At 38.0% G+C, this 14,764-nt stretch overlaps 1 protein-coding gene across 1 annotated transcript in view; it reads left to right on the forward strand.

Moving 5' to 3' along the window:
• Nucleotides 1-10,983, forward strand: part of LOC149844420 (cysteine-rich receptor-like protein kinase 10) — a 58,151-nt gene extending 47,168 nt beyond the window's left edge. Inside the window, exons 6-8 of the mRNA XM_089997154.1 lie at nt 1,938-2,175; nt 3,156-3,309; nt 10,681-10,983. Coding sequence (XP_089853280.1) covers nt 1,938-2,175; nt 3,156-3,309; nt 10,681-10,983 — 695 coding nt within the window. The remainder of the gene's footprint in view (nt 1-1,937; nt 2,176-3,155; nt 3,310-10,680) is intronic.
• Nucleotides 10,984-14,764: the final 3,781 nt, after the last annotated feature.

Below are 14,764 nucleotides of genomic sequence, written 5' to 3' on the forward strand. Positions count from 1 at the left end.
CGGAGAAAGAAGAAGAAGACTTTGAAGAGTCAACATCATCCTCGACTTTCTAGATGGAGGACATGTTTGTCCTTTTTTTGAACTGTTTGTTTTTTCTTTTTTGAATGAAGGGCATTTTTGTCATTTTCTCAAACCATCACTTTATGAGAAGAATAGCAAGAAAGGGTACTTAAGTCTTTGCAACAACACCAGAGTCCGATGCAAAGTTATGTCAACATACACGGGAATACGAGCCCCATGTGCTTGTATACGTGGTGCTCATTAAGTGATCCGGTTCTCGGTGAGTGTTTTCCTTCATCATAAAAAAAAAGTGTGTGACACATGTGCAAGTAATGGAGGCGAACACTTCTTGTAATTGAGAAAGCTGCTTGCGTGCATGTTTTGGATTTTCTGAAAAGCAAATCAAATCTATGCAAGACTTCCCTGCTTGAACTTTAATGGATGTTATATACTGAGTAAAGCTTTGGTTTCTCCCTTAATTAATAGATGTTAGTTAAATAAGAAGGTTTTTTGTAGATAGACCAAGGGAGCAAACACCCCCCTTGCTGCTCCACCCCCATCTTACTTTGGCTGGCCTCCGATTGGTATAACCCTCTAAGTTCCCCAGATCACCAGGAGTCTTTTTTTTTTTTGTGAGAGAAAAATAGGTTTCATTTCATGTCAGATAAGCAGAATTATGAGATTGTAGTGATGAGATTTCACTAAAACAGAAAATCAAAAGAACCACAAGTTCTGTATGAAAGGAACATTCAGATCAGTCTGTTTGAATTTGCAATGGATAGGTAGTTGACGAAGGGCTGCTTTTGCTATTTGAATGTGGTGTAAGTTGTCCCCCATGTGCATTCTGTAATTCCGCTGCAGCCAAATGAGGCTCCAAAGAATAAGAACAAAACACCACCAAGCAAAGGTGAACTTGGTTCCTCGCATTTGGATATGTGAAGCGATGAGAACAACCCTAAGATTATTTGGTGTGTTTCAATGTGGGGCAGCTGAATGCCAAACTAGTTTGAAGCAATTTATCACGAAAACACATTCCCATAAAAGGTGCAAAGTCCACTCGTTGCTCACCGGGACTTACACCTACCTCCGACCTTTCTGTAAGAGACGCCACCCATGGCTTTCTAACTTGTGGCATCCCATCAACTTGGTGATGATCACAAGTCGCCCCTACCACATGGGCAGAGCCCTTGTGGCCTAGATAAAAAAATAACAAAGTTTTGCCAAATATAGAATGCATAATTTTCTTCTTTAGTATCTTTTACCTATTCGTGCAAAATATACTGGGGTATGAAACATGTGGTCAACCATGAAAAACATATATAGATTGATGTAGTAACTGCAGTTCATAGGAAATACATTTTTATCGTCAATTGCAAGGTTGTATTAGACCATATGAAGTTGCCATTATGTTCATTGTTTAGAACGTGACATGCTTATAACGCAGAATTTGAAGTCAATGATAGGTGTATAGAAGATAAAACAGTAATCTACGTTACTGCACATTTGAGGTACGTACTTTATAGGTTGATTATATCTATTACATTTTGTATGCGCATGCAAGTTTTCAATGCACCCACTGGTATCGTTCACCATAAAAATTCAACTAGAGGATAATTCATAAACAGTTCATATATAGGCTCAGTTTTAGCCAACTGTTTGTTCAATCTTGAAGACATTCTATCCATACATGAACGTTTATTTCCTTCCAGAAAAAAAAAAGACGGCCATGAAAGATAATATTGCATCTCAAGGTTCACTTGCCTTTGAGTACATTAGTTAGATTATATGGCTACTGCTTTTATCCTTCAAAATCTAGAAAACATAATCACCTTCATTGTTTCTCCTTACAATGGTGTGCCAATTCATTGCATTCAAAGCTCACGTAATATTTTTAATTATTAAATTATTGAAGTACTTAGCAATTTTCATGGCAACAGATCCTGCCAGGTGCACACTGTTGGATTGGCAGATACGACTAAAGATTATTATCGGAGTAGCACGAGGGCTTCTTTATCTTCATGAAGATTCTCGGCTTAAGATAATTCACAGGGATCTGAAAGCCAGTAATGTGCTGTTAGATAAGGATATGAACCCAAAAATTGCAGACTTTGGAATGGCAAGAAATTTCGGAGGAGACCAAACGCAGGCAAACACAAGCAAGATTGCTGGAACACAGTAAGCTTGTTTCTTCCATGAACTATTTGAGGAGTAATTTTTTTTTTTTGAGAAAAAGGCTAAGTTGTTTACAATCATTCGGTAGGAAGAAAATTTGACGAAAAAAACTGTATGCAATAATTTCATGATTTACACTTGGAAGCCTTAGAAGGGCATTGTTATGATCCGCGCGTCTTCAAATGACTTGGAACACGGAAGGACAGGAGAAGAGTCATGGTGTAAATGCACTGACTTTTTTTTTTGGATTTATAACCCAAAGAATCTGCACCCAGCACGAAGACCTGGTCACGCTGGCTCAGTTTGCCATACCTACGGTCATCGTGCCGGCAGTGGAAAGCTCTGAGGTTAGGACCCCTTCACCTGGGGCCTATGCTACGCATTGGCTTGCGCAGAGGGGCCACGTCCATGGAAATTGAATCTTGACTGCCCGTCTAGCAGCCAAGGCCTCACCCCACTATGCCAACCCCGCCCCCCTTGGGGCAGATGCACTGGACTTAATCAACTTAATTGAGATTTTATCTCAAGATAGCGGAGGCTAAATCTTACAATTGATATACCATGTGAAAGACTACAAAAGTACCGAAGCTCAGGCCTGGCAACATTATAACTTGATTGGTCTTCCTTATATTGGAGCAGCAGTACTGATTGTGTCTAGAGGAACGTAATCCCATTATGCGGCATGTATACGATGGAATCCATGCATCCTATGTCGATCATAACTGTCCAATAACGGCTAGGGTTAGTTCACATTCTCACCCAAAATGTTGAGTTCAGATGCATCGGTTGGATGGTTAGATCCACATAAGATCCTAAGACATCATATGTCGTAGGGTAGGATCCTTTTTCTATCTAGAGTCTCCACAAAGGCCGATTGTTACAATTTAATAGAAAAGCCAAATACGATCTCCTTTTGGTAAATTCTGATGACTTGTTTATTATTTTAAATGTGTATTGGTGGCAACATGTTTTTCTACTTGTAGTGGATATATGGCACCAGAGTATGTGATGGAAGGACATTATTCGGCTAAGTCAGATGTTTATAGTTTTGGCATTTTGTTATTGGAGATTGTGAGTGGTCGTAAGAATTCTCCTTCCTTTCAGTCAGCACCTGGGCAATGCAGCCTTCTCGGATATGTAAGTTTATTGGATTCACCTTTTTTTTTTGGAAGAAAGTGTATTCATTTTCATCAATTTTTTGAGGAATCAACGTTCTTAAATCAGAAAATAACCATACTATACTTGAGAATAATGATATTTCACAGAATATAAAGAACATATCTCAATATTCCTCGCATGCCCACTCACCTGATTTCCACTGAATTTGGTGATCGCAATGGTGATCATGGTGGTGGTGATAATAGTGATGATGGTAATGACAATAGTAGTGGTGATGAAAATGATGATAGATGGTTGTAGTGGTGACGGTGGTGGTGGTGGTGGTAATAATAATAATGGTGTTTTCTAAAAAATAATGTTGGTGATAATTATGGAGAAGTGGTGTTAGTGATGATGATGGTAATGGTGGATAAGTGGTGATGCGATAATGAGATTGGAGTGGAGTGGAAGAAAATATGTAAAAAATGAGAGGAACCCCCTTGATTTGTTTTTTTTTTGTCACATATAACACCATAGATGTGATCTACATGTTCGGTAAAGACTAGTTTTGTAACTGAGTTTAGCTATTTCGGTATATAAGCAAATTTCAGTTTTGCTAGCGACATAAGACTTTCATTGGTGTAATTGGAGTTTCGTTGAAACTGTGAGTTTCATTAGATCATGTTTTAGTATAAGTGTAAAATCGTTAGAAATGTTCTCAAATTTAGCGAAACTCAAGTGGATGGGTATGCAAGGAATATTGTGATATCTTTTGTTTATTATGTAAAATACCATTATTCTCAAGGGTAGTATGGTCATTTTTTATTCTTAAATATACAAACTCAAATAAGTATTTGGAATTCTGTAGGCGTGGAAACTATGGAGAGATGACAAAGCATTGGAATTGATGGATCGTGTTTTGGGTGAATCATGTCAAATAACTGAAGTGTTCAAATGTATTCAGATTGGTTTGCTTTGTGTTCAAGATGATCCAAAAGACAGACCTACTATGTCTTCTGTTGTTCTGATGCTCAACAGTAGCTCTGCGGCACTCCCTGCTCCTTCACCTCCTACTTATTTCATAGGTCAGAGATGGGGAAGAGATGGTACAACAAGCGGATCTAACTCGAGTGCCATGCAGGTGTCTGCTTCAGAATTTGATGGTCGATAGATGCATAAATTTAGAACGGCATGAAGTTTCTTATTTTGATTTATTTCTATAGGAAGGTGTAATAAAACAAACTATGTGTACGTTGGATCTTTTCTTGCATCTTTAGGCTTTCAAAAAGCACTTTTTATTGGTGTAATAAAACAAACTACGTGAACCTTGGATCTCTTCTTGCATCTCTAGGTTTTCAAACAACAGTTTTTTATGGCATTTAATGTCTTCTTGCTTCATGTAGTTGGATCCATCATTGTTTGAGGTGGCTGAGGAAGTCCATTCTAAAAGTGTGCACCTCACCCACTACACTTGTAACTTCTCTCTGAATCCAAAAGTGTGCACCTCACCACTAACACTTGTAACTTCTCTTTGAATTTCCCACCATAGTGACAAACGTCTTTTTCGGCAATTTCTCATTTTTCAAAAACTCGCAAGAAATTGAAAAAATTCCATAAATCTGGCATTGTTTTTTGGCAAAATCTCGGCAATAAAAAAATAAATTAAAATAATATAAAAATTATTTTTTATAAGAAAATATTAATAAAAATTATTTCAAAATAAGAATACATGATTTTTTTGTGATAAATATCCATTTAAAACGTAAATGTCAAGTTTAAATCGTGGTATTTTTGTTTTTTTCATAAATCTCGTGATATTTTGAAAATCTTGCAAGAAATTGCCATTTTAAACTTTCAGATAATTTCTCACGATATTATCGCGAGATTTTTCATATATCTAGCGATATTTGTCACTATGGTTCCCACTTAACCACCCTTGGATAGATGCAAACAGGCATGGCTCTGGCTCGACTTCATTAATTATCAAACTATGATTGAAGAACTCAGGCTTGGCCTTGGCTTATAGAAGCACCCAGGTAGGAAGGCCATGTAAACATCCTAAAGATTCAATCAATATTTATACGTCTTCACCAACATAAAGTTAAGTTTGTGGTATTAAGTGTTGGTGTCTTGATTTTTAGACCCGCTCTCATCTATGACCCAATCTGAAGATATTTTGGTGACCATACAATGAGGATTTTCAATGAGATTTGTGGTGGTAGAAGAGGGATCGGGCAGGCAGGCCAGAGAGCAATCTAGTTTTGTAATTTTTCGTTTTGTACCTACTACGATTTTATGACTTTTGTCATATATATAGCTGCTGCATTTTTAGAGTAGGGTATGAGAGTTTTTCGCAAGTATTGGAGATTTCTGAAGTTTAGAAACACACAATGCTTACACCACCAGTCGTCATTGATACACGTAGGAACAGAGGATGCCTTATATAGCAAAGATAACAATCGCTTCTCTCTCCGAGAGCGGACTGTAACCCAAAAATCATCCTTACGCTGTTGCTCAATGAAGAAGGGGAATGAAAGTGAACTGGCCACGATGCAGTGAGAAAGGGCATGCTGCAAAACACTTCACAGAAAAGCACTTATTTGAATGTGATAGTAACGTGCTTAGGCCTATCAGGCCAAGTGTGTGACACATGTAAGCCACCACGGTCATTACCCATGTGGTCAGCGGGATCCTGTGTTAAGCTGAAGGCCCGGAATCGAATCCCACTACCAGAGTCTGATGCAAAGTTATGTCAACACGGGAATACGAGCCTCATGTGCTTGTATACGTGGTGCTCATTCAAAGCCCTGAACACAGACGTGGGATTCAGTGAATCATCGGGGGCGAACATACACCATCTCCCCATTAAGTGATCCGGTTCTTGGTAAGCGTTTTCATCATAAAAAAAAAGTGTGTGACACATGTACGAGTTCTGAAGGCGAACACTTCTTCCATTTGAGAAAGCTGCTTGCGTGCATGCTTTAGATTTTTTGAAAAGCAAATCAAATCTATGCAAGACTTCTTTGCTTGAACTTTAATAGATGTTAGATACTGACTGAGTAAAGCTTGGTTTCTCCCTTAATTAATAGATGTTAGTTAAATAAGAAAGTTTTTTTTAGATAGACCAAGGGAGCAAACACTCCCCCTGCTGATCTCCCTCCATCGCACATTGGATGGCCTCCGATTGGTATAACCCTCTAAGTCCACCTGCTCACTAGGAGTCTTTTTTTTTTTTAAGAAAAATGGGTTTCATTTCATGTCAGATAAGCATAATTATGAGCTTGTAGTGATGAGATGTCACTAAAAACAGAAAATCAAAAGAACCACAAGTTCTGTACGAATGGAACGTTCAGATCAGTTTTTTTTTAATTTGCAATGGATAAGTATTTCACGAAGGGCCGCCTTTTCAATTTGAATGTGGTGTAAGCTGTCCCCCATGTGCATCCTGTAATTCCGCTGCAGCCATATGAGGCTCCAAAGAATAAGTACAAAACACCGCCAAGCAAAGGTGAACTTGGTTTCCCGCATTTAGAGATGTGAAGCGATGAGAACATCCCTAAGATTATCTTATGTGTTTCAATGCGGGGCAGTTGAATGCCAAACTAGTTTGAAGAAATTTATCACGAAAACACGTTCCCATAAAAGGTGCAATGCCGCCTCCTCCTTGCTCACCGGGAGTTACACCTATCTTCGACCTTTCAGAAAGGGATGCCACCCATGGCTTTCTAACTTGTGGCATCCCGTCAACTTGGTGATGATCACAAGTCGCCCCTACCACATGAGCAGAGTCCTTGTGCCCTAGATAAAAAAAATAACAAAGTTTTGCTAAATATAGAATGCATAATTTTCTTTTTTAGTATCTTTTACGGTATGAAACATGTGGTCAACCATGAAAAACATATACAGAAAGATGTAGTAACTACAGTTCATATGAAATTACATTTTTATCGTCAATTGCAAGGTTGTATTAATTAGACCATATGATGTTGCCATCATGTTCATTGTTTAGAACGTAACATGCTTATAACGCAGAATTTGAAGTTCATGATAGGTGTATAGAAGATAAAACAGTAATCAACGTTACTGCACATTTGAATTTTGAAGTACGTACTTTATAGGTTGATTATATCTATGACATTTTGCATGCGCATGCAAGTTTTCAATGTTCCCACTGGTGTCGTTTAGCATAAAAATTCAACTAACGGATAATGCATAAACACAAGTTCATATATAGGCTCAGTTTTTGCCAACTGTTTTTTCAGACTTGAAGACATTCTATCCATACATGAATCTTCATTTCCTCTCAGAAAAAACAAAAGACGGTCATGAAAGATAATAATGCATCTCAAGGTTCACTTGACTTTGAGTACATTAGTTAGATTTTATGACTACTGCTTTTATCCTTCAAAAACTAGAAAACATGATCACCTTCATTGTTTCCTCTTACAATGGTGTGCCAATTCATTGCATTCAAAGCTCACGTAATAATTTTAATTATTAAATTCCTTAAGTACTTAGCAATTTTCATGGCAACAGATCCTGTAAGGTGCACACTGTTGGATTGGCAGACACGCCTAAAGATTATTATCGGAGTAGCTCGAGGGCTTCTTTATCTTCATGAAGATTCTCGGCTTAAGATAATTCACAGGGATCTGAAAGCCAGTAATGTGCTGTTAGATAAAGAGATGAACCCAAAAATTGCAGACTTTGGAATGGCAAGAAATTTCGGAGGAGACCAAACGCAGGCAAACACAAGCAAGATTGCTGGAACACAGTAAGCTTGTTCCTTCCATGAACTATTTGAGGAGTATCTTTTTTTATTTTTTTTGAGAAAAAGACAAAGTTTTTTATTCATTCATTCAGTTGGAAGAAAATTTGATAAAAAAAAACTGTCTGCAATAGTTTCATGATTTACACTTGGCAGCCTTAGAAGAGCACTGTTTTGATCCGCATGTATCTTCAAATGACTCCGAACACGGAAGGACAGGAGAAGAGTCATGGTGTAGATGCACTGACTTTTTTTTGGATTTATAACCCGAAGAATCTGCACCCGAAGACCTGGTCATGCTGGCTCAGTCTGCCATACCTACGGTCATCGTACCGGCAGCAGAAAACTCTGAGGCTAGGACCCCTGCACCTGGGGCCTATGCTAGGCGTTGGCTTGTGCAGACGGGTGACATCCATGGAAATCGAATCTTGACTGCCCGTCTATCTGCCAAGGCCTCACCCACTATGCCAACCCTGCCCCCCTTGGGGCAGATGCACTGGACTTAATCAACTTAATTGAGATTTTATCACAAGATAGCGGAGGCTAACTCTTACAATTGATATACCATGTGAAAGACTACCAAAGAAACAAAGCTCAGGCCTGGCAACATTATAACTTGATTGGTCTTCCTTATATAGGGATGGCAGTGGGGCGGGGGACAAGGTCTCCACCCCCGCCCCGCCTCAAGATTAGAATCTCCATCCCCGCCTCCATCCCCGGCCGGGATGGATTTTAACCTCCACCCCTGCCTTCATCCCTGGTTCAAACGGGGATGAGGCGGGGCAGGGATATTGCGGGGAAAAGTGACAGGAATGGGGCGAGGCGGGGATCGTGGCGGGGATGGGGCAGGGTAGGGAAAAGTGTACGTCCATCTTCGCCTCGAGGCGGGGTGGGGCCCCGCTTTCTCCCGGTCCACTGCCATCCCTATCCTTATATTGGAGCAACAGTACTGATTGTGTCTAGAGGAACGTGATACCATTGCATGGCACGTATACGATGGAATGCATGCATCCTATGTCGATCATAACTGTCCAATAACGGCTAGGATTAGTTCACATTCTCACCCAAAATGTTGATAACCCTAGCTGTTCAGATGCATCGGTTGGATGGTTAGGATCCACATAGGATCCTAAGACATCATATGTCGTAGGGTAGGATCCTTTTTCTATCTAAAGTCTCCACAAAGGCCGATTGTTACAATTTAATAGAAAAGCCAAATTGATTCTAGATTGCGCACTATACGATCTCCTTTTGGTAAATTCTGATGACAACTTGTTTATTAATTTAAATGTGTATTGGTGGCAACTTGTTTTTCTACTTGTAGTGGATATATGGCACCAGAGTATGTTTTGGAAGGACATTATTCGGCTAAGTCAGATGTTTATAGTTTTGGCATTTTGTTATTGGAGATTGTGAGTGGTCGTAAGAATTCTCCTTCCTTTCAGTCAGCACATGGGCAATGCAGCCTTCTCGGATATGTAAGTTTACTGGATTCACCTGTTTTTTTTGGAAGAAATGGGTAAGCTAAATAATTTTCCTTAGTTTTTTGAGGAATCAACGTTCTTAAATAAGAAAATAACCATACTATCCCAGAGAATAATGATATTTCACAGAAGAATATTCAGAAAATATCGCAATATTCCTCGCATGCCCACTCACCTAATTTTCACTGAATTTGGGGGCATTTATAACTATTTTGCCATTTTTCTAAAATATGATACAGTAAAACTTCACTTTCACCAATTGTGCCACAATTGTGAAAACTTTTTTTTTGCATCAACTTCTTTTCTTCCACTCCACCTCCATCATCTTAGTCACCACCACCACCATCATCACTACTACCACTTAACCATTATCACCACCACAATTACCATTACCACCTCTGTTACCAGTATCATCACCACCACTACCGTCACCATTACCACCACCATCATCACCATTGTCATCACCACCATTACCATTACCACCACCACCATCACATTACAAGCACAATTGATTATGGTGGTGGTGGTAATAGTGTGATTGTAAAGGTGATGGCAATGGTGATCATGGTGGTGGTGATAATAGTGATAATGGTAATGGCATAGTAGTGGTGATGAAAATGATGATAGATGGTTGTAGTGGTGATGGTGTCTTCTCACAAATAATGGTGTCTTCTCACAAATAATGGTGGTGATAATTATGGAGAAGTGGCGTTAGTGATGATAATGGTAACGGTGGAGAAGTGGTGGTGGTGATGGGATAATGGGATTGGAGTGGAGTGGAAGAAAATGTAAAAAATGAGAGGAACCCCTTGATTTGTTTTTTTTGTCACATCTAACACCATAGATGTGATGTACATGTTGGTAAAGACTAGGTTTTGTAACTGAGTTTTGCTATTTCGGTATATAAGGGCGAAATAGGAGTTTCATTGGTGTAATTGGAGTTTGGTTGAAATTGTGAGTTTCACTAGATCATGTTTTAGCAGAAGAGTAAAATCGTTAGAAATGCCCTCAAATTTAGCGAAACTCAAGTAGATGGGTATGCAAGGAATATTGCGATATCTTTTGGCTATTATGTAAAATACCATTATTCTCAGGGGTAGTATGATCATTTTTTATTCTTAAATGTGTAAACTCCAATGAGTATTTGGAATTTTGCAGGCCTGGAGACTCTGGAGAGATGACAAAGCATTGGAATTGATGGATCGTATTTTGGCTGAATCATGTCAAATAACTGAAGTGTTCAAATGTATTCAGATTGGTTTGCTTTGTGTTCAAGATGATCCAAAAGACAGACCTACTGTGTCTTCTGTTGTTCTGATGCTCAACAGTAGCTCTGTGGCACTCCCTGCTCCTTCACCTCCTACTTATTTCATAGGTCAGAGGTGGGGAGGAGATGGTACAACAAGCAGATCTAACTCGAGTGCCATGCAGGTGTCTGCTTCAGAATTTGATGGTCGATAGACGCATAAATTCAGATCGGCATGAAGTATCCTATTTTAATTTATTTCTACAGGAAGGTGTAATAAAACAGTGTACCTTGGATCTTTTCTTGCATCTCTTGGCTTTCAAAAAACACTTTTTATTGGTGTAATAAAACAAACTACGTGAACCTTGGATCTCTTCTTGCATCTCTAGGCTTTCAAACAACACTTTTTGTGGCATTTAATGTCTTCTCGCTTCATGTGGTTGGATCCATCAAGGTTTGAGAATGATGAGGAAGTCCACTCTAAAAGTGTGCACCTCACCCCCTACACTTGTAACTACTCTCTGAATCCAAAAGTGTGCACCTCACCCCTAACACTTGTAACTTCTCTCTGAAGTTCCCACTTGCCCACCCCTGGATTGATGTAAACAGGCCTGGCTCTGGCTCGACTTCATTAACTATCAAACTATGATTGAAGAACTCAGGCTTGGCCTTGGCTTATAGAAGCACCCAGGTAGGAAGGCCATGGAAATATCCTAAAGATTCAATCAATATTTATACGTCTTCACCAACATAAAGTTAAGTTTGTGGTATTAAGTGTTGGTGTCTTGAATTTATAGCCGCTCTGATCTATGAACCAATCTGAAGATATTTTGCTGACCATACAATGAGGATTTTCAATGAGATTTGTGGTTGTAGAAGAGGGATCGGGCCGGCATGCCAGAGAGCAGTCTAGTTTTGTAATTTCTCCTTTTGTATCTACTACGATTTTAAGCCTTTTGTCATATATATAGCTGCTGCATTTTTAGAGTAGGGTATGAGAGTTTTTCACGAGTACTGGAGTTTTTTGAAGTTTAGAAACCCACAATGCTTACACCACCAGTCGTCATTGATATACATGTAGGAACATAGGATGCCTTATATATCAAAGATAACAGTCGTCAAAGATAACACGCAAGGGGGTCGACCCCCTGCCGGAACAGCAGGGGAGTTGACCCCTTGCCGGGACAACCTCTTTTTTTTTGTGGTGACTTCATTTTAAAACAACATTTTTTTGTGCAGATTTTTCAACGGAACCAGCTCGTGCTCAGCCACCTGTGGTAAGTAAGTGACAAAAACAATGCAAATCGGGTAAATACTCGTGGTGAGTAAGTGATGCAAGCGTATCACATGTTATTTAATTTATTAGATGTAACACTTTATTGTTCACACACTCAATTAGTTGTTGATATTTAGGGTTGCTTTGTTGAAGTTTGGAGATCATACTGAGCATGATTTTAATGTATGAATATAAAAGTGTTCTTATTTTTGGAGTATGGAGTCCATGCTAGGAATGGTAGTAGTTAGTGAGATATTAAAGTGTGTTTGTTGCAGGTACATGTTTGTCATTTGTTTGATATGAATGATTGCGATGTATTGCAATGTTTGATATAATTGTATCCATGCTTGCATGTAGTTACTTTCAATTTGATTATGACTTTCATGTGAAATTGTATAATGAAAGCATGCTTCAAATGATTGTATCGTGTCATTAATAGTTTGCTCATGAAAATATTAAGTTATCAATGCATGCATCAAACTTCTTGTTATTGTATGACATCATATATTGCATGATAAATTTAATATTTTCTTCATCGTAGCATTCTGATTGTTCTCTTTTAATTCGTTACGCTATTATTCGTAAATCCAGTTTGAAACATATGAACCATTCATATTAGCCTCACAAGCTCAACAAGTTTATTATACTTCATATCCGAGTATAAAAAAGTCAAATAGAAATGAATGGTGGGCAGTTTGCAAGGTGAAGTCTAAACTATACCCTCAGTATGATCAGTTACAGGAAGATGAGTTAGCTGAAGACAGCGATTACTATCAATCAGATGATGTCTATGACTTCGCTTATGGTCACGATGTTGCGCATGATATGCATGTCATATCTCCATTGACCAATGAAACATTCATAGAGGAATGTGATCCAAATAATGTACCAAGTGGATGGGTAAACAATGAAGAAGAAGAAAATCAAACAAGTGACGAGGAAGAATTCTCAAGCTAGTGAGCAAAATCTTGTAATACAAATCTCTATTTAAATGCATTACAATACTTGATGTGAATGATTTGAATTATTTGAATGTATTGTAATACTTGATGCGAATGAATGAGTTTTATTGCAATACTTGATGTGAATGATTAAAAATTTTATTTGAATGTATTGTAATACTTGATACGAATTATTCGAATGCATTGTAATACTTGATGTGAATGATTTGAATGTATTGTAATACTTGATGCAAATGAATAAGTTGTATTGCAATACTTGATGTAAATGATTTGAATTATTTGAATGTATTGTAATACTTGATACAAATGATTCAAATGCATTGCAATACTTGATGTGAATGCTTTGAATTATTTGAATGTATTGTAATACTTGATGTGAATGAATGAGTTGTATTGCAATACTTGATGTGAATGATTAAAAATTTTATTTGAATGTATTGTAATACTTGATACGAATTATTTGAATGCATTGTAATACTTGATGTGAATGATTTGAATTATTTGAATGTATTGTAATACTTGATACGAATGATTCAAATGCATTGCAATACTTAATGTGAATGATTTGAGTTATTTGAATGTATTGTAATACTTGATACGAATGATTTAAATTATTGCAATACTTGATGTGAATGATTTGAATTATTTGAATGCATTGTAATACTTGATGCGAATGATTTGAATGCATTGCAATGCTTGATGTGAATGACTTGAATGCATTGCAATACCTGATATGAATGATTTGAATGTATTGTAATACTTGTTGCGAATCATTTGAATGTATTGCAATACTTGATGCGAATGATTTGAATTATTGTAATACTTGATGCGAATGACTTGAATGTATAGTAATACTTGATGTGAATTATTTGAATGTATTGTATGACATATGTTATTTGTTAGAATATGGTTCGTGGAGGTTACAGTGGTCGCTCATCCAGTAGTAGCCAGGCCCAACCTTCATCTTCGCGGGCTCCTGTGATAGGTATATCATTTAACTAATTGGATGCTTGATTAGTTCAAATGTGCATTCTAAGAATTTCTAACGTATTTTTTTACAGATGATGTTTCACCTGTACACGACCTACCTACACCAGTTGATCACACAAGTCATGAGCCAACACAGAAAGCAGGGTCTTCTCAGTCTGACACAAGAAGACTCATTCGAATAGTGTATATCGATAATCGATCGTAAGTATTTCATTTTCAATTATTGCATATCTTATAAATATTTTATATTGATATTTATTGTGTACCAATTCATGTGCAACACGAGGTTTGAGCCACAAGAAGTAGTATGGGAGATTAGGAATTCACTTCTTCAACATCTACCAGGACCGGTTGCTCAATGGAAAGAGTACCCAAAGGAGGTGTTAGACAGATTGTGGTCCTCATTCACGGTATACAGTTGTTCCTCATAGTTAATGTGTTTCATATTTAATTTTTTTAAGTAATGTTTACTAACTTTCTGAAAATATTTGTAGGCTTCGAATCGCTTCACAACTACGGTGGAAGAAAATGATGCAAGGAAGGTGTGATAGAAGGTGGCTGCTAATCGATTTGCAGATATGCTACACAATATGAAGACTGCAGCAAAAAAAACATCTGGCGTAATAGATGATCCACTACAGTGGAAGGGCCATGACCCTATTACTATCAGGAGAGATTATTGAGATGAAATGTGCGATAAGTGGGCGGGAGATGCATTTCGAAATCGCTCTGCGAAAGCTGCACAAAATTGAGCGAAAATGCCCGAAG

This window comes from Nuphar pumila, chromosome 2 (genome assembly GCF_984573655.1).
Source record: "Nuphar pumila chromosome 2, dmNupPumi1.hap1.1, whole genome shotgun sequence".
Classification (NCBI taxonomy): domain Eukaryota; kingdom Viridiplantae; phylum Streptophyta; class Magnoliopsida; order Nymphaeales; family Nymphaeaceae; genus Nuphar; species Nuphar pumila.